Below are 17,836 nucleotides of genomic sequence, written 5' to 3' on the forward strand. Positions count from 1 at the left end.
CAATCATGGATTGGAGGGTCCTAAAACTGTCCCTCTAATCCCGGATTCCTGCTTTGTCCAGGCAGGTACATTTTGTCAATCTGCAGTCAGAATGCTGGTTGACAAACTGTGCCTGCCTGGAACAAGGCAGAATTGGCTCCTTCCCTCCTCCTCCTCAGGACCTCTCCCCAGCTGCGGCTCTTCCTTCCCTGGCCTTGGACTCCTCCTCTGAGGGAGCCAAGCTAGAGACGATGGCAGGGCCAGGCACCAACAGGATGGAGCTGAGCAGGGGGCCGATGGGGCTATGAGGCTGAGGGGGAAAGAAGGAGAGGGAGGCCTCTCTGAGGGAGGGAGGGAGGGAGGGAGGGAGGGATGAAGGAAGGAAGGAAGGAAGGAAGGAAGGAAGGAAGGAAGGAAGGAAAATTCCTGGGCCTACCGAGGAAGTGAGGGATGGATCCCTGCTTTATCACACTAGGGGGCAAACAGGATTTAAACGAAAGTTAAACTAGAGAAAACCCGGAAATGCCTGATGTTTATCGCACAACATTTCCAGGTTTTCTCTAGTTTAAAACCTGTTTCCCCCGCAGTGTGATAAAGCTGTGGAGAGTTGGAAGGAGGCTGGGAAGTGAGAAGAAGATGGGGGGGAGCTCGGAGCAGTGGCGGGGCTACTGCTATTGCTGGAGCCGGAGCCACCAGGCTTTCTATCCTCTGCTCGGCTGGGCCGCTCAGTAGTTGGAGACGGTGGCTCTTGGAGCTGGACAGGCGCTTCCCACCAAGGCTGAGGCCCGGTGGTAGTAATGGGGAGGTGGTGGAGGCAGCAGCAACAACAGCAGCAACAGCAGGAGGTGGCAGTTATGGGGCAAGGGATGGCCGATGCAGTCTTCTCCCCCACTGCCGCCTCAATTGGGCCTTGGGAGGGTCTGCTCCCTCATCTTCCATAGGAGGGCCATGCTCCCCGGAGCACCTCTGCCTCCTTCTGCAGCTCCTTCTCCCCACTTTGATACACTGCCCACTAAAGGGGGTGGGGTGGCAGATGATGGGAACAATGAGGCATCAGGGCCCTGGATCCTCAGATACACCCCCGACATTTCCTTTGGCCCTGGCTTGTTGTGTTGCTTCATGTTGTTTTCCAGCTTATGGAGACTCTAGGGTGAAACTGTCCTGGGGTTTGCCTGGCAAGGTTTGTTCAGAGGAGGTTTGCCATGGCTCTGATGAGGCTGAGAGAGTGTGAGTTGACCAATATCACCTAATAGGCAAGGAAACTGAGCCCTGGTCCGTAGAGTCCTAGTCCAACACACAAACCACACAAAGCTATATCCCAACCTTCTGCCCAGGAAGGATGTTAAAAATGTCCTCAATTTTGAGCATGACTGAGAAGCATGAATTTACCTTGTTTTCTATTAACGTTTTTGGCTTTTAGTTGGTTGTGTCCTCCATTTTTCTTAAATGCCCTACATTTTTGTCCTACATTTCCCCCTACACTTTGTCCTGGTTTTGTGAAAGAGAATTATGGCAACCCTAAATGCTAGGGATTTCTGAGACGTGTAGTTCTGTGAGATATTTAGCCTCCTCTGCCGGAGCGCTCTGGTGCCACAATAAACTACAATCCCCAAGATTCCCTGGCACTGACCCAGGGCAGTTCAAGCGGTCTCACGCTTGATTGTTTCTGCAGTGTGTTTTGGACTTGACTTAGAAGTCTGATTTAACTCATGCTACCAGCTTCTTTCAACTGATCTCAAAGGTGCTACAATATCCCTATGCAGATGGTCACCCAATGTGTTTTCCATGGCTGAGCGGGAGAATCAAACCCTGACCTCCAGCCCAGAGTCACAGTCCAGCAGTGAAACCAGTATACTATGCTGGTAAGGCTACCCTCCTGAAAACATGTACCCTGTAATTAGGTACATTTCTATGCCTCTGTAGCTCTAAGGAGGAAAAGTGGTGTACATGGTCTTCTCCATATTCTGTTTTCCAAGCAATGCTATGAGGCCAGTGGGGATGCACTGTGTCTGTCTGGTCATGCTACGTCTCTCTTCATTGCAAAGAATGATGCGCAATTGCATCTCACTGCACCCTATAGATTGGTGATACGTTTGGAAAATGACATTTGGGAGTTTGTTCGATATCAAACAATGGGAACTCCCAATCATGGCTGCCAAAGTGAAAAGCGGAGAGGGTTCCTGAGCCTTTTCTAGATGTGTAGAAGAGGGCATTTAGCAGCTGCAGGTGTGGCATCTGTGCCATTGGCATGTATGCAAAGGAACTCTAATCCTTTGCAGGATCAGAGTATTTGGGAGGCAGGAACAGGCCTAGGACTGCAAATCCTGTGTAAAAATGAGCTGAGGTACCAAAACAGGCACAAAAAAAGCCTACACCTCCCAATATTCCCACAAAATTGCCTGACCATCTGCGTTGTGGCACCTTTCACACCAGTTGAAAGAAAGAAGCATGAGTTTTGGTAAACTCCTAAGCCAGGTCCAGAACACACTGCAGGAATGATCTGGTTTGGGACAGCTTGAACTGCCCAGTCTCAGTGCCAGGGAACCCTGGGAACTGTAGTTTATTGAGCGCCAGAGAAAGCTAAACGTCTTGTAAGAGAACGCCATCCCAAACCGGGAATGTCCTTGGAGTGCCCAGCAACAAAGGAGAGCCAGAGTCCGAGATGTGGCCACCGATTGGGGCGGGCAGCACACCCAAACGGTAGTTCCAAGACTGCTGTGCCCTTCTCTGTTTATCTTACATTCTTATACCTTTCTCTGTCTGTGTGTGTCCTAGCGTAAGCCAGTTACAGAAGCAGAAACAGCCAATTACCTAATAAGGGTCATACTTCCTACCTAGTTACGGGGTGATCAGGCACTGAATTGTTAAAAGCAAGATTCAAAAAGTTCATGGGCTGTTTTTAAAACTGCTAGCAAAATAACAAGATGTTTTTGCAGAAGTTGCTTTGCAAACGGAAGCTAACTGCCAAAATAGCTTTGCGGTTAAGCTACAGGAAACTGATAGAGGAGGAGGAGAGCAAGGCGCAGGTGTTGTGGGTACTGGCTTGCTAACAGTTTGCTCAAGAGAAGTGTTCATGTGAAACACTGCTGTTTAAGCAGAGCTTGTCTACGTGACATTTCTAACCTTTGTTCCTGTTTCTTCATTACAGGAAAAGAGATTCCACCTCAACATTAGGAGGAACTTCCTGACAGTAAGGGCTATTCGACAGTGGAACATACTCCCTCAGAGTGTAGTGGAGTCTCCTTCCTTGGAGGTCTTCAAACGGAGGCTGGATGGCCATCTGTCGGGGATGCTTTGATTGGGATTTCCTGCATGGCAGGGGGTTGGACTGGATGGCCCTTGTGGTCTCTTCCAACTCTATGATTCTATGAATATCATGAGCATAGCCATTTTATATTTACAGACTTCAAACCTCTCATGCCCCCCTTTTTCTTGAAAGTTGTGAAAACAAGTTTCACTATGGAAGTTCTTCATATGCCCTCATTATCATCATTTCTCTTGCTATCAGGCCTTCTGTAGCCTTTGTAACCCTCCTTTTTTACACATTGTAGTAAACACGGTATTATCATACATAGCAGTAGCCCAACCATGAGGATAATTATTCCTGTTCCAACCAAACCCTTTAGCCATCCAAAGTTTGGCAACCAAGATGTCAGCCAATCCCATAAATTCCATCCTTTTCCCATGTGGGGAATCTCTGCTACCTTTGCTATTCTTTCAGCATAGAATTGCCTAGCATTGAACCAAGCCACTGAAAGCAGTCTCAAACTGGATTATTTCTGCAGTGTGTTTTGGACCTCAGAAACAAAGCCTTGTTAGTCACTTGCAGCAAAAAGGAACCCTCCCAGGGTTTCCTAGGCAGCATGTCCATTGGCATTGCAAGAATTCCTGGGTCCTGCATCTCCTTAAAAACCTAAGACAGGTCCTATAGCCTCTGAGTCTTCATGTGCCATAGTGCTTGCTATTGAAGTCATGGATCAGGAATTTGTGGGAGAGGTTTTTGTAGAGAATCTGGTCAGAAAAGGATGCTAAGACCAAATCCAGAAAAGCAAATGTTGGCACAACAATAATGTCCTTTGTCAGAGTGAGCAGAGGACCTGAGCACAAAGGAGGGCCCTGGTTTCCTTCCTGAGAGCAGAAGAAGCAGGAGTCGTCTGTGGCTGCAGTGTTGTTCCAGCTGGTGTCCAGCAGGTGGCGCTGTGTGACGTGGGTTTTTTTGGAGCGCCTTTGCATTGAAAAGAGTAAAAGCAAACTATGGCCTGTTACAGACTGCCAAAATAAAGCTGCTTTGGGTCTCTTTGAAGGTATGCTATTTAAATGATGCATGGGTCCTAAGAGTCTGGAGGTCGCGCCAAAGCCACACTCCATTCCTAAGCGCTGGAGTGTGGCTTTGGTGCAGCTTCCGGATTCTTAGGGTGCATGCATCATTTAAACAGCATACCTTCAAAGAGACCCGAAGCAACTTTATTTTGGCAGTCTGTAACAGGCCACAGTCTCTGCCTATGGCCATACCACCCTGAACACACCCGATCTCGTCTGATCTCGGAAGCTAAGCAGGGTTGAGCCTGGTTAGTACTTTGATGGGAGGCCGCCTGGGAATACCGGGTGCTGTAGGCTTTTTATTTTTTTGCCTCTTGCTCTTACGTTGCATCTCTTGGATATGAAGTTCTTAGGAACAAAGAAAATTTTATTTAATACAAACAGAAAACAAATACAACTGGGGGCAATTCCCCCTTTCCTTTGGCAGGGCCCCTAAAACTCCCTGAATGTACGTCTCTCAGGAATTGGGAGGTTGGCATTTGGATTTGGGGCTGGTCTTAGCCTTCTTTTCACTGGCCTTTCTACCATTTTCAAAAAGGGCAGAAGTGTATCATGAAGCCCTGATGGAGCTGAAAAAACAGAAAGGGAAGAGCCTAGCCACCAGCAACCAAACCCCACTGAAGATCTGTGACCCCCCCGAAAGCTTGGGTTTCCACAGCTTGTTTTGTTTTAAATACAATCTTCTTCCTTTGGAAGAACTCCAAATCACAAGGGATGCAAAGTAAAAGAAAGAGCCGATAAGAAAAGCCTACAGCACCCGGTATTCCCAGGCGGTCTCCCATCCAGGTACTAAGCAGGCCCGACCCTGCTTAGCAGCCGAGATCAGCCGAGATTATTGGGCATGTTCAGGGTTTTATGGCCGTAGGCACATGCTCTGCTCGCTTTCACACTCTTCAATGCAAATGCTCTTTGATAGCACTGTGCCGCATAGCGCCACCTGCTGGGCGCAGGCAGGAACAACGCCAGGGCCACAGCCTCCTGCTGCCCCTCCTCTCAGACTGGGACCTAACCTAAAGATTCAGGAGCTCCCAGCAAGGAGAAAGAGGCACCCAGAAAGACCCCTGAAGGCAAGGCCACTCCTCTGGGGTTCAAAGAACCCTACTCTCTCCTGCCCCAAGGCCACTCCACCCAGTTGGCTTTGCACACTGAGCAAAGCCAAACCCTGGAGTCCCTCTTCCTTCCAGAGCCCCCAAAGGGTCCTAGATGCCCAAAGGAGCAAGAGGCCTACAAGCCCAGGTGCCCCATACAAGCCATAAAAGGCACCACAGATCAGACTATGACTCTGGAGACCAGGGTTTGAATTCTAGTTTGCCGTGTAGCAAAGGTAGCAAATACGTAGCTTTGTTACACACAGTACTGAGCAATGAGTTTTGTGTTAGTAGTCTTAACATTACTTAGTAGAAAGAAGATTGAGATGTAAAAGAACATTAACTTTTGTCTCTTTGATACTTACAGTTTTGCTTCTTCATTAAATGGCTTTTAAGTTTCCCCAGGTTTGAGCATTGGACTATGAGTCTGGAAACCAGGGTTTGAATTCTAGCTTGGCCATGTAAACCCACTGGGTGACCTTGGGCAAGTCACACTTTCTCAGCCACAGTAGTTGGCAATGGCAAATCACCTCTGAACAAGTCTTGCCAAGGAAACCCCATGATAGGGTTGCCACAAGGCATGCAACATTAACAACAACAACAAAGAGAAGAATATCAGAAGAATGTAGTATGTCATCTCCAACTAAGGACACATTCAGAGATTGTTTTCAATCTACATTTCCTTCACATTGAGAGAGAAACCTGTAAAATCTTTCCTTGGGTATGATTTTGTGAGATGCCAAGTGACAGTGATCTTTCTCTCAGTAGCTACTAGGAAAAACCGCTCCCTCCATGCTATCCTTTGGATTAGTGTAGACCAGTGGTTTTCACATATCTTTCCATCAGTCAACACTTTCGACAGCAATGTATTTGTAGCAATTTTATAGGTACATTTGTAAATTCTGGAGGCACATAATCAGGGATTAGGAGTAATTAGGTACATTTCTATTCTAAACTGCTCTCAGGAGCCAAAAGTGGTGTATATGGCATTCTCCATATTGTCTTTCAAGCAATGCTATGAGGCCAGTGGGGATGCACTGTGTCTGACTGGTCATGGTACATCTCTCTTCATTCCAAGCACCAGAAATATGCCTCGAAGCATGATGCGCAGGATGTTCCTCCTCATGGCAGTGGCTTTGGGAGATGGAGGTCTGACTTTCCTGTTTTTCTACAGGGGCAAAAGGGTCTGGAGCAGGAGAGGAAGGGCTCCTTTGAGTGGAAGGTAGGGAATGGCCTCACACTCTGCTCCTTGTAACAGATCCCTTCTGCTCTGGGGTGCCAAGCAGGTCTGAGCCCTTTTGGAGCTTCCAAGGGGCACCGGGGATTGTAGGCCTAGGGTCCTTTGGGGGCTCTGGAAGGAGAAGGGCCCAGGGCTTGGCTTTGGTCAACCAGGAACCAAGGGCATGCAAAGTGGGAGAGGGGAGTGGGTGGGGGGGCTGTGGGTTGAGGTGGCCCCTGTGAGGGCATTGTGAGGACTCTGTTGGGCTACCCAAGGTGAGGGTGGGGGCCTGGTCTTCTTCCTGGGAGGAACAGGAGGAGGCTGTGGCCCTGGCGTTGTTCCTGCCTGCGCTCAGCAGGTGGCGCTGTGTGGCATATTCCTCTCACAGCGCCTTTGCCTTGAAGAGTGGGAAATGGAGCAGAGTGTGTGCCGACAGCCATACTACCCTGAACACGCTCAATGATCTCGTCTGGTCTCGGAAGCTAAGCAGGGTCGGGCCTGGTTAGTACCTGGATGGGAGACCGCCTGGGAATACCGGGTGCTGTAGGCTTTTCTTATTGGCTCTTTCTTTTACTTTGCATCCCTTGTGATTTGGAGTTCTTACAAAGGAAGGCAATTTCTGCATGCTCCCAAGGTCTCAGGGGCAACCTCGCTTCAGAGGGGTATGGCTCTTGGCAGCCAGCTGTTTCCCTTTATTCAGCTCCATCCGTCCTTCATGATAGACACCTGCGCTTTTAAAAAAGGAGAGTAGAGGTCCAAAGTGAATAGGAGGCCAAGACCAGCCCCAAATGCCAGACCTCCTGATTCCCCAGAAACACACATTCAGGGAGTTTCAGGGCCTCTGTTAAAGGAAAGGGGGAATAGCTGGATTTCTTTGTAGTTTTAAGTAAAATCTTCCTTTGTAAGAACTCCAAATCACAAGAGATGCAAAGTAAAAGAAAGAGCTAATAATAGAAGCCTACAGCACCCGGTATTCCCAGGCAGTCTCCCATCCAGGTACTAACCAGGCCTGATCCGAGATCAGAGGAGATCGTTGGGCGTGTTGAGGGTGGTACGGCTGTAGGCAGAGGCTGTCTTTGCTTTCACTCTCTTCAATGCGAAGCCGCTCCCAAAGGTTCATTGGTTAATTCTGGAGGGGCATAATCCAGGATTAGGAGTGATTAGCTACATTTCTATTCCTCAATAGCTATCAAGGGCCAAAAGTGGTGTATGTGGCATTCCCCATATTCTGCATTCCAAGCAATGCTATGAGGTCTCAGTGGAGATGCACTTTGTCTGCCTGGTCATGCTACATCTCTCTTTATTGCAAAGCCCTGGAAATATGCCTTGGAGCATGATGTGCACTCGCATCTCACTGGACCATACAGACTGGTCACTTTGGAAAAGGACATTTGTCTAATATGGAAAAACAGGAACTCCCAATCATGGCTGCGAAAGAGAAAAGCAGAGAGGATTCCTGTACCTTTCCTAGTGGAAGAAGGCATGTAGCAGCTGCAGGTGTGGCATCTGAGCCATTGGCATGAATACAAAGGAACTCTGATCTTCTGCAGAATCAGAGGAGTTGGTCAGACGGGAGGAATTTCTCTTTGGATTGCCATGGGATTATACTTCCAATTTCCCTTGTCTGATAAACTCCAGAGTATTTGGGTGGTAGTTAACAAGCCTAGGACTGCAAATCCTAGGTAAAAGTCAACTGAGGCACCAAAAGAGGGGAAGAGGCTCCAGCACCCAATATTCCCACAAAAGCAGCCAGCCAGGTATTAACCAGGAGGGCCCTTCGTGGCACCTGAGGTCTCAGGGGGTCACAGGTCTTCAGTGTGGCTTGGCGAATGGTAGCCAGGATGTTCTCGTTCTCTTTGTTCAGCTTGAAATCCCACAACTAATATCACAGAGCTGGATAATTTTTCAAGTAGGTGGCCTTAACAGCCTGGCACGGTGCTTTTGCTTTTGGACTAGGACCCCCAGCTTTTCAAAGTCAGCATGGGCAATGGCCTTGCAAACACTACCGATTCCTGCAGCTCCTTAAACCAGTATCACAGGGCCTGTGGTCTATGGGTCTTAGTCTTCATGCGCCATAATGCTTGCTATTGCAGCCATGGATCAATAACTGATAAGAGAGGTTTCTGTAGAGAATCTGGTCAGAAAATGCTGTGAAGAACGAATCCTGAAAAGCAAATGTTGGCACAGCACCTATTGGCCTTTGGCAAGTAAGCAGAGGCCCTGAGCACAAAGGAGGGCCCTGGCCTTCTTCCTCAAAGGAGGAGGAGGAGGAGGAGGAGGCTGCAGTGTTGTTCCTGCTGGTGTCCAGCAGGTGGCGCTGTGTGATGTAGTTCTGTGGGAGCCTCTTTGCATTGAAGAGTGGGAAATCGAGCAGAGGGTGTGCCTACGGCCATACCACCCTGAACACGCCCGATCTCGTCTGATCTCGGAAGCTAAGCAGGGTCGGGCGTGGTTAGTACCTGGATGGGAGACCGCCTGGGAATACCGGGTGCTGTAGGCATTTTTTGGCCCCTTGTTCTTACTTTGCATCTCTAGGATATGAACTTATTTCATGGTCCACAGTGCTTGCTATTGCAGCCATGGGACTAACCCTTCTCTAGCTACTTCTGTATCCAAGTCACACTCTGTCAGCCTGGATGGAAGCAACATGAAACCACACAGCAAACAGAGTTTCTCAGGTGGGTAGCCAAGTATTGCCCAGGCAGGGCCCTCCGTGGCGTTGGGCTCTTGGCAGCCAGGCTGTCACCTTTCCTCTGTTTGGAGGTCTTTGTTGTTTGCTTTTCAATAATGTTTTCTTCCTTTCTATAAAGTTCATATCACAAGAGATTTATTTAAAAGAGCCAATAAGAAAAGCCTACAGCACCCGGTATTCCCAGGCGGAATCCCATCCAGGTACTAACCAGGCCCGACCCTGCTTAGCTTCCGAGACCAGACGAGATCGGGCGTGTTCAGGGCGGTATGGCCGTAGGCACAAGCTATGCTCGCTTTCCCACTCTTCAAGGCAAAGGCGCTGTGAGAGGAATATGCCACACAGCGCCAACTGCTGGACACAGTAAGAAACCACACCAAGGCCATAGCCTCCTCCTGATCCTCTAGCTTTGGAATTACAAGCCCCGCCCACCTCGCCCTCTTTGTATGAGGAGGCTCCTCCCCAAACATGGCGGCCGTTGAAACAGCATAGCTTAACCCTCATCTCCCCGCTCAGGATTGGCTGAGCGACGTTCTGTGTCGGTGCGTATGACGTCATGCCGTTTCGCAAGGAGCGGCGTTTGATTGGTGGACCCGGAGGGGTATATATAGGCGTCGTAGGCGGCTGCGGCCTTCTTTCTCTCCGAACCAAGGGAGGCCTCCATACGGCGTTGCTATTGTGTGAGTCGCCTGCGCTGGGGCCGGAAAAGGAAGCGGGGAGGCGGCCCGGGGAGGAGGAGGAGGAAGGCCCCAAGCCTGAAAAGGGAGCGTGGCTGCTTTAAACTCTTGCCTCTGCACCATCTCAGACTCTTCGTTGAGGTCCAGTTTGTAAAGCAGTGGTCTCCCAAACGATGGCCTTGAAGAGGATTTTTTGGACTTCAACTCCCAGAAGCCTCAGCAGTATTGGCCAATACACTGGGATTCTGGGAGATGAAGTCCAAAATCCCTTTAAGAGCACAGTTTGGGGAGTTCTGTTGTAAATAGTAATTATTATTATTATTCATTTTTATCCTGCCTCTCCCAAAAGATCGAGGAGGCTTACTTAGATTATTATTATTATTATTATTATTATTATTTAAAAACAAGATTTTAAATTTTAGGAACAAGCAGAAACATAATATATTATTTTTATTTATTGTTTAATTATTTTATTTTTAGCTCGCCTTTCTCCCTGTTGGGACCCAAGGCAGCTCACAATAAACATATAACGCTCATCCCTCCATATTTGCGGCTTAGATTTGATTATTCACGGATTTGATTAATAACGTTCTCTCTAGGAACATCTAGGTCCTCCAGCGCAACTCTTTGGTCAACTTGAACTGAAAGTCTCACTGAAAGACCTAGAGATTCCTAGAGAGGACACTCCACTAGGCCTTTGTAGCTCCTCCAATGCAGTTCTATGGTCAGTGTCTGTCGGACGTTGACCATAGAGTTGCCCTGGAGGACCTAGAGATTCCTAGAGAGGTAAAAACATGGTGTTTTTGTTATTTGTGGTTTTTCCATATTCACCGAGGTCTTGTGCCCCAACCCTAGTGAATATGGAGGGACAAGTGTGTGTGTGTGTATGAGACATACTGTTGAATGTGGATATTTTAATGTGTTGTGAGCCGCTTTGATTGTCTTGTCACAGAAAAACGGGATAAAAATAAAGGTTTTATTATTTATTTATTGATGCTGTGTTTTTTAGGGGTCTGGAATTGAACCTCTGCTGATGGCTGACTGTATATGTCTCCTCTCCCCCCCTTCCCCCCCATGTACCTGAATGGGAGGTGTGTTCTGCTAGCCATCATGTTCCATGTCTGACTAAAGATGGGGAACGGTCCCCTCAACAGCAGGACTGTCACACCTTTTGCTTTTCACCTACATTGGACAACTTTGTGTGAGATAAAATCACAACATCCCCCAATGTCTTTCTTTTCCTTCTTTGAGAAGATGTGTGGCACAGCCTTTTCTTCTTCAGAAGGCATATGCATCCTTAGATTCCTGCCTTGGTGTCACTATGGTCCTGTCAAGCACCATGGGCCTTTGCCCTTATTCAGAGCGTCACTTCCGTATGCAGAATCTTCAAGGCTTCCGAAATATGGGAATTGGTGGGACATAGTAAAACAAATGACAGTACTTGCCCATAGGGGAACCATACTTGCCCAAAGGGAATCATTGGGGAATACTTGCCCATAGGGAATCATTGGGGAACATTTGCCCATACGGAATCATTGGGGAATAAATGCCCATAGAGAAGCCATACTTGCCCATAGGAAATCATTGGAGAATACTTGCCATGGGCAAGTATTTTCCAATGTTTCTCTATGGGCAAGTAATGTCATTTGTTTTAGTATGTCCTGGATCTCGTGTCCACCTGCTGACTAAGAAGGCACTCTGTAACAGTATGGCCATATGTTCTTGGCACAAGAGAGAGTATTCTGGCAGGTTCCTCAGGGCTGTCTGAACAACTTCAAAGTCATGGCTGCCAAGGCAGTACATGAACATGGGGAGGATATCAGCTGCAGTGCTGGGGTGGCTCTGGATGGAGTGCAGAAAGTGACCAGCCTTTCATTGTTGTGTGCCTTCAAATAGCTTCTGACGTAAGGCAACCCTATCATGGGGTTTTCTTGGCAAGTTTCCTCAGGGGGTTTGCCATGGACATCTTCTGAGAGATTGTGACTTACCCAAAGTAACTCCAGTGGGTTATAAGCCACTATGCCATGTTGGCTCTCTGACACATTTTTATATTGTACAGTAACATGCAAAATCCCCCCCAAACAGTGATACCTTTAATCAGCCAGCCAAAATGCACAAAATACTGTACAGTGCTACCTCGGGTTACGAAATTAATTCGTTCCGCGGCGCCGTTCGTAACCCGATACATTTCGCAACCCGAAAAGGCGCTGGAAAGCCGCTAGCCGCGCTTCCGATTTGAATTTCGTGCCGAAATTAATTTCGTAACCCGAAAAATCTTTCGTAACCCGGAACAGTTTTTTTAAATCTAACTTTTTCGTAACCCGGAAATTTCGTAACGCGGTCAATTCGTATCCCGGGGTACCACTGTACATGGTGCAAGCTTTCATGTTGTTGGTGCACTTTAGTTGGCCAAGTAAAGGCATCACTGTTTTGTGGATTTTTGTATGTTATTGTACTTTGCTATATGGTCACAATGACTACCCCTAAATATGTTTATATATATGTATGTATGTATGTATGTATATAAACCCACTGGATGATTTTGGGCAAGTCATATTCTTCCAGCTTTAGAGAATGGCAATGGCAGCCCCCTTCCTTCCCCAGGAAGAAACTTGGCAAGAAAATGCCATAATAAGTTCGCCTTGGGTTTGCCATAAGTCAGAAATGACTTGAAGGCACACAACAACAAAGTAAACAGCAGGCAGGTATTGATTTATTTATGTACTCTGCTACCTCTTCTAAGCAGCTTTAGCGTAAGTCCAAATATATGCATACATGTATTAAGAGAAAAAATCAAGTGCATAATTAAACCATCTGAATTTTTGCTCTTTTTTGCTGATATAATAATAATAATACATTTTATTTATATGCCGCCTTTCCTAAGGAGCAAGGCAGTTTACAAAATAGAGTGCACCACTTCCTAGACATCCAAGTTCTTGCATAATGTGTATAATCCAGACCTTTTTTTGTACAGAGTAATAGCTTGGAAAGCACTGAAATCTTCATTCTTGTTCTGCAATCAAATTTATCTTAGTGATAGAATGTTGGTCCTATTTAATAGATGAGAAACAGATCTGTAGTAGTGATCTTCCATGGCCCTCTACTAATGCATCTGATCCTATTTTAGGTTTCCTGTCGTAGCTTCAAAAGGAAACTTTCACAATGTCCGGAGGTCTTGATGTCCTGCAAATGAAGGAGGAAGATGTCCTCAAATTTCTTGCTGCAGGAACACATTTGGGAGGAACCAATCTGGATTTTCAGATGGAGCAGTATATTTATAAAAGAAAAAGTGATGGTAAGCTTCTAGTAAACATGGTACATGGAACTGTTTTTTTTTTTTTACTTAATTGTAGACAATTGTGTAAAAGTCAGAATCAGTGGTCACACAATAATAGCAAACAATAGTTTTAGTCTGTAAGCTCAATTTTGATCTTTTTAATGTTTATACCTTATTCTTTGTGAGGGTGCAAAAACAAACAAGACTAATGAGATCAGTGGGACTTAATTATATTTAACTTTAGCTAGATTGTTTTAAGACCATTTTGTAGAATGGGCTGGGCTCTCATTTGGTGTTTTTACAATTTGCAAGACATTAGTTTGTGTAGACTATAGGCACAGTTTTCCATAACTTTCTGTTTATAAAAGTGAAGTGGTATTGATTACCTGATATATATGTAAGATGGTAAGAAGATTGGCATGCTACATATTGTTTTAACTGCACACTGTTAAAGCTCAGAGATGAGACCAGTTTCTGGCCGTTGAACTCTTGAGTGTCGGAAGTGTGCTATAGTAAATGTTGGCAGGATTTTCGCTAACACCAGGAGAGTTCTGCTCGATGACTGGAGTTTGATAGTATTCACTGCCACATTTCACGTTTAATAAAATGAAGGGTGTAATTAAACACTGGAGGCTTGTTAAATATGGGACCTTGCATTTATTGATGGATCATGTTAAAGAATAGCACTGAAAGGGAAGCAACAACCACCTCCTCAAAAGAAAGCACTACTATATTTATTGCACCTATTTTAGCACATTGTGAGATGATTGCAGAAGAGAATATGAATAAGTAAGAGGAGTCCCATTTGCACATCTGACTCCTGGTAATTCATTAATACTAGTGAGCACAAGAGCGTGAAGTCTGGCCATGCTCGAGGTTGGAGCAGTTCTTCTCCTTGTTCCCCTGTCTTTCCCCTTCCTGTGCGCTGTTTTAACAAGTGAAGACTGAAGGTACGGCAAGCAGCTTTTCAGGGGTTCAGCATATGTGCATCCAATTCTAAACTTGAATTTCACTGTATTTTGTGTAGGTATTTACATCATAAATCTGAAAAGAACGTGGGAAAAACTGCTGTTGGCTGCCCGTGCCATTGTTGCTATTGAGAACCCAGCTGATGTGAGTGTGATCTCCTCCAGGAATACTGGACAGGTATGGATATAATAATGTACTGAACATCCAGTACTGAGCATAGTGAGAGTTTTAGTGCTATTGGCTCTGTAAATCTGGAAGCAGAAATTCCAGCCTCAGAGGAAACAACTTGAAATCACACAACAAATATCATAGACTGGGAGACTTTTTCAGGTAGGTAGCCTTACCAGTGTGGTGTAGTAGTTTGAGTGCTGGACTATGACTCTGGACTGGAGATTAGGGTTTGATTCTCTCACTCGGCCACGGAAACCCATTGGGTGACCATATACATAGGGATCTTGTAGTACCTTTGAAACCAATTGAAAGAAGCTGATAGTATGAGCTTTGGTAAACTCCTAAATCAGACAAAAAAGGAACCAAGTTATATCCATGCTTGTCTCAAAATGATATTCTCATGCTGGAATCCAGGTAAAAATGTGCATACTATTGGAACAGTTATGAGTCTCATTGCATTTTATTTTCCCACTCCAGCGTGCTGTTTTGAAATTTGCTGCTGCTACTGGTGCTACTCCAATTGCTGGCCGTTTCACTCCTGGCACCTTCACCAATCAGATTCAGGCAGCCTTCCGTGAACCTCGCCTTTTGGTAGTCACTGATCCAAGAGCTGATCATCAGCCACTGACTGAGGCATCTTATGTGAACATCCCCACCATTGCCTTGTGCAACACAGATTCTCCTCTGCGCTATGTGGATATTGCCATACCATGCAACAACAAGGTAGTGTATGCTCTGCTACATTGATCGGTAGTTCTCTGATAAAAGGTATTTTTGGTGTATAATTTGAGTTGCAGTGAAATTATGCTAAGTGCCATATAATCTTGACTGTAAGCTTGACTTCGTGTATTAGTCAAGGACAGGTTTTGGGGCTAATATTATGGATTTTGATATGACCTGTGGATAAGTTGAGGGTAAAACCTAAGGGCATGTAGCAAAGGATGAAGCAAAGGAAAACAGTAGCAAAGAACATACAAAATTTCAGCAGGCACAACTGTTTGTACTTGCCCTAGACTGGATGGATGAGAAAGTAGAGAGGGGGGGTCAGTGTTTCCAGGGCAGATTACACTCTTGCCTTTCACCAGGGATGGTTTAAATAAGAGTGAAAAGTACAGTATTTGCAGTGACCCATGGGTAAGTCGAGTCAGCTTTTTGTGTCAATTTTTTTCACTAAACCTTTTGGACTTACACATATGCAGCATATATACGGTATATACAGCAATTCCCTTGTTTAGGTCGTGGGTAAAGACTGGTTTGGAAAGTGAAATTTTATTTATTTATGGTTTTTATACCCCACCCTTCAGTCCTAAAGGCTATCAGAGCAGCTTATGAAATGATTCATATGTGCACTGTTAGAGTTCAGATATGCAATTAGTTCCTCGCTGATGAACTTCTAAGTGTAGGAAGTGTACTAGATCAATTTGGGCAGTATTTTTTTTGCTAATGCCATAGGGATCTTTGATTTAATGAGTGGAGTTTGATAATGATCCTTGCCACATTTTGATAAGTAAGGGCAGAGAAATTTGTAGCTGAAAGAAATCAAATAGAGTAATCACTTAAGTGTGTGTGTGGGGGTTTTTTTTGTACTCTGTATCCGATCAAGTGACTTTTAAAGAATTTTGGTCCTCTTGGGTAAATGCCTACTTTATATCTGCTTCAGGGAGCTCACTCAGTTGGTCTTATGTGGTGGATGTTGGCTCGTGAGGTCCTACGTATGCGTGGCACTATTTCCCGTGAGCATCCATGGGAGGTCATGCCTGATCTCTACTTCTACCGGGATCCTGAAGAGGTAAACTAAGCTTCATACGGATTTATTATATGATATGGGGGAAAGGAATGATGGATTTGTACTAAGTGCTGCAAACCATGGATTTAAGTTAGTGGCCTGTCAAGTAATGCATATTGTGATTAGTGATGCACAGATTTAATGATCCAATAGAAAATTGAGAGTTAGGTATTACTAAAATAATGAATGAAAAATGTACATTGCATACAACAAGCACAAATACTAAAATGTCCAGTGTACCATTCCTGCAGAAGTACCATGTTCACCCAAAAGTAAAGTTTAGCCTTTGCATTGAAGACACTACCTGTAACTTCAAGTGGCTTTTTCTCTCTTTCAGATTGAAAAGGAAGAGCAGGCTGCAGCTGAGAAGGCAGTTACAAAGGAAGAATTCCAGGGTGAATGGACTGCTCCTGCACCTGAATTTACAGCACCACCACAGCCTGAGGTGGCTGACTGGTCTGAAGGAGTCCAAGTGCCCTCTGTGCCAATACAGCCATTCCCAGCTGGTAAGGATATTGAGAAATGGAACTGAGAATTAAAAAGATACAGTAAACTGTATCTCCACAGTAAGATGTGGAGAACCTTATTTGGTCACTCTAAGGGCTGTGTTTCAATGTTGGAAACCTTGTGGAGAATGCATGCCATTGACTGACAGGAGCTGGTATCAGATGGCAGTGGATAGTTGACATATCCTTTCCCTATCATAGACACACACCCATGCAGCCATTTTCCACAGCTGCCATTCCACCTTCCCCATCTCAACTGTGACCTCATAAAACCCCCTCCTCAAACATGGGCCCTGAATTTAAACACTGTTTTGCCATCAGTGAAAGGGTTGTAGGGTTAGCATTCGGGAGGGGTTAGCTCTTCTCTAGAAGCTAACCCATATTTTCCATAACTTGGCAATTCACTGAATTATTGGCACCAGTAGAAACCCAATTGTTGAAAAAAATTAGATTGTGTCAGATATGGTGGCCCCAAGGATTTGAGGATTCCCACCCTTGAGTTAGACTATTGTTTCTTTCTCACTGCTGATCCAACCAGTTTTTTTAGAGATTTGTGTGATAAATCAATGTTTAAAAGTTGTGATCTAAAACATTTAATAGTAGCTGTAAATAATAGTATTAAAATATTACAGTTGTAGATATTTGCTGGTATATACAGTTATTGATGATGGTTTTATGTTGGTTTTCCAGAGGACTGGAGTGCACAGCCTGCCACTGAAGACTGGTCTGCAGCTCCTACTGCTCAGGCAACTGAGTGGGTAGGGACTGCCACAGAGTGGTCCTAATGGTATCAACAGGAATTCAAGAAGGCAGTGAGAAATGAAAATAAAGATCTTTCTTATCAATGGGGCTCAGTTCACTTGTTCTCTCTGGCAGTACAGTATCGGTGTGTTCTTAGACCCAGTAGTTTTCCCCCTCCTATTAGCAAAAAGTAGGGAGGACGCTGTGGTCTTTCCATTTTGAACCATATTGAAGTTATTGCTTCAACTGCCATTCACAGTGCATGTTATATATCATTGTAAGATGATCCTAGGAAAGATTTCAGCTTTAGAGGGCTCTGCTATTTCTGTGTTCTGTGAATTCTTTTGCAGAAGCAGGCTTACATTCAAACTTGTGTGTGTGTGTGTTTGTGTACACCTTCCAAGTCACCTGTCA

The 17,836-nt window shown here is 45.5% G+C and overlaps 1 protein-coding gene, 5 non-coding genes and 1 pseudogene across 6 annotated transcripts; 6 read left to right on the forward strand and 1 right to left on the reverse strand.

The window, feature by feature from the left end:
- Positions 1–4,477: 4,477 nt before the first annotated feature.
- On the forward strand, positions 4,478–4,596 carry LOC149309608 (5S ribosomal RNA). Its single transcript, XR_016281998.1, has one exon. It is a non-coding gene; the product is annotated as a 5S ribosomal RNA (ribosomal RNA).
- A 2,438-nt stretch (positions 4,597–7,034) lies between these two features.
- Positions 7,035–7,156, forward strand: LOC149309609 (5S ribosomal RNA; annotated as a pseudogene).
- A 1,831-nt stretch (positions 7,157–8,987) lies between these two features.
- On the forward strand, positions 8,988–9,106 carry LOC149309610 (5S ribosomal RNA). Its single transcript, XR_016282000.1, has one exon. It is a non-coding gene; the product is annotated as a 5S ribosomal RNA (ribosomal RNA).
- Positions 9,107–9,457: 351 nt separating this feature from the next.
- Positions 9,458–9,576, reverse strand: LOC149309611 (5S ribosomal RNA). The gene has a single exon (XR_016281999.1). It is a non-coding gene; the product is annotated as a 5S ribosomal RNA (ribosomal RNA).
- Positions 9,577–9,878: 302 nt separating this feature from the next.
- On the forward strand, positions 9,879–17,526 carry LOC149309612 (small ribosomal subunit protein uS2). Its single transcript, XM_089532735.1, has 7 exons — positions 9,879–9,975; positions 13,100–13,267; positions 14,277–14,395; positions 14,867–15,112; positions 16,050–16,178; positions 16,513–16,681; positions 17,372–17,526. Exons 2-7 carry the CDS (start codon positions 13,135–13,137, stop codon positions 17,464–17,466), a joined length of 891 nt encoding a protein of 296 aa, XP_089388861.1. The 5' UTR covers positions 9,879–9,975; positions 13,100–13,134; the 3' UTR covers positions 17,467–17,526.
- Positions 13,687–13,842, forward strand: LOC149309613 (small nucleolar RNA SNORA62/SNORA6 family). The gene has a single exon (XR_016282036.1). It is a non-coding gene; the product is annotated as a small nucleolar RNA SNORA62/SNORA6 family (small nucleolar RNA).
- LOC149309614 (small nucleolar RNA SNORA62/SNORA6 family) lies at positions 15,731–15,890 on the forward strand. Its single transcript, XR_016282037.1, has one exon. It is a non-coding gene; the product is annotated as a small nucleolar RNA SNORA62/SNORA6 family (small nucleolar RNA).
- Positions 17,527–17,836: the final 310 nt, after the last annotated feature.

Source organism: Sceloporus occidentalis, unplaced genomic scaffold (assembly GCF_023333645.1).
Source record: "Sceloporus occidentalis isolate IW3139 unplaced genomic scaffold, rSceOcc1.0.p SCAF_7, whole genome shotgun sequence".
NCBI lineage: Eukaryota > Metazoa > Chordata > Lepidosauria > Squamata > Phrynosomatidae > Sceloporus > Sceloporus occidentalis.

Excerpts from the sequence above, each read along its gene's own strand:
- LOC149309612 (XM_089532735.1), top strand. The coding sequence starts at position 13,135 with ATGTCCGGAGGTCTTGATGTCCTGCAAATGAAGGAGGAAGATGTCCTC. Across the intron at positions 14,396-14,866 it reads CCTCCAGGAATACTGGACAG|CGTGCTGTTTTGAAATTTGC; the intron begins GTATGGATATAA and ends TTCCCACTCCAG. Across the intron at positions 16,682-17,371 it reads AATACAGCCATTCCCAGCTG|AGGACTGGAGTGCACAGCCT; the intron begins GTAAGGATATTG and ends TTGGTTTTCCAG.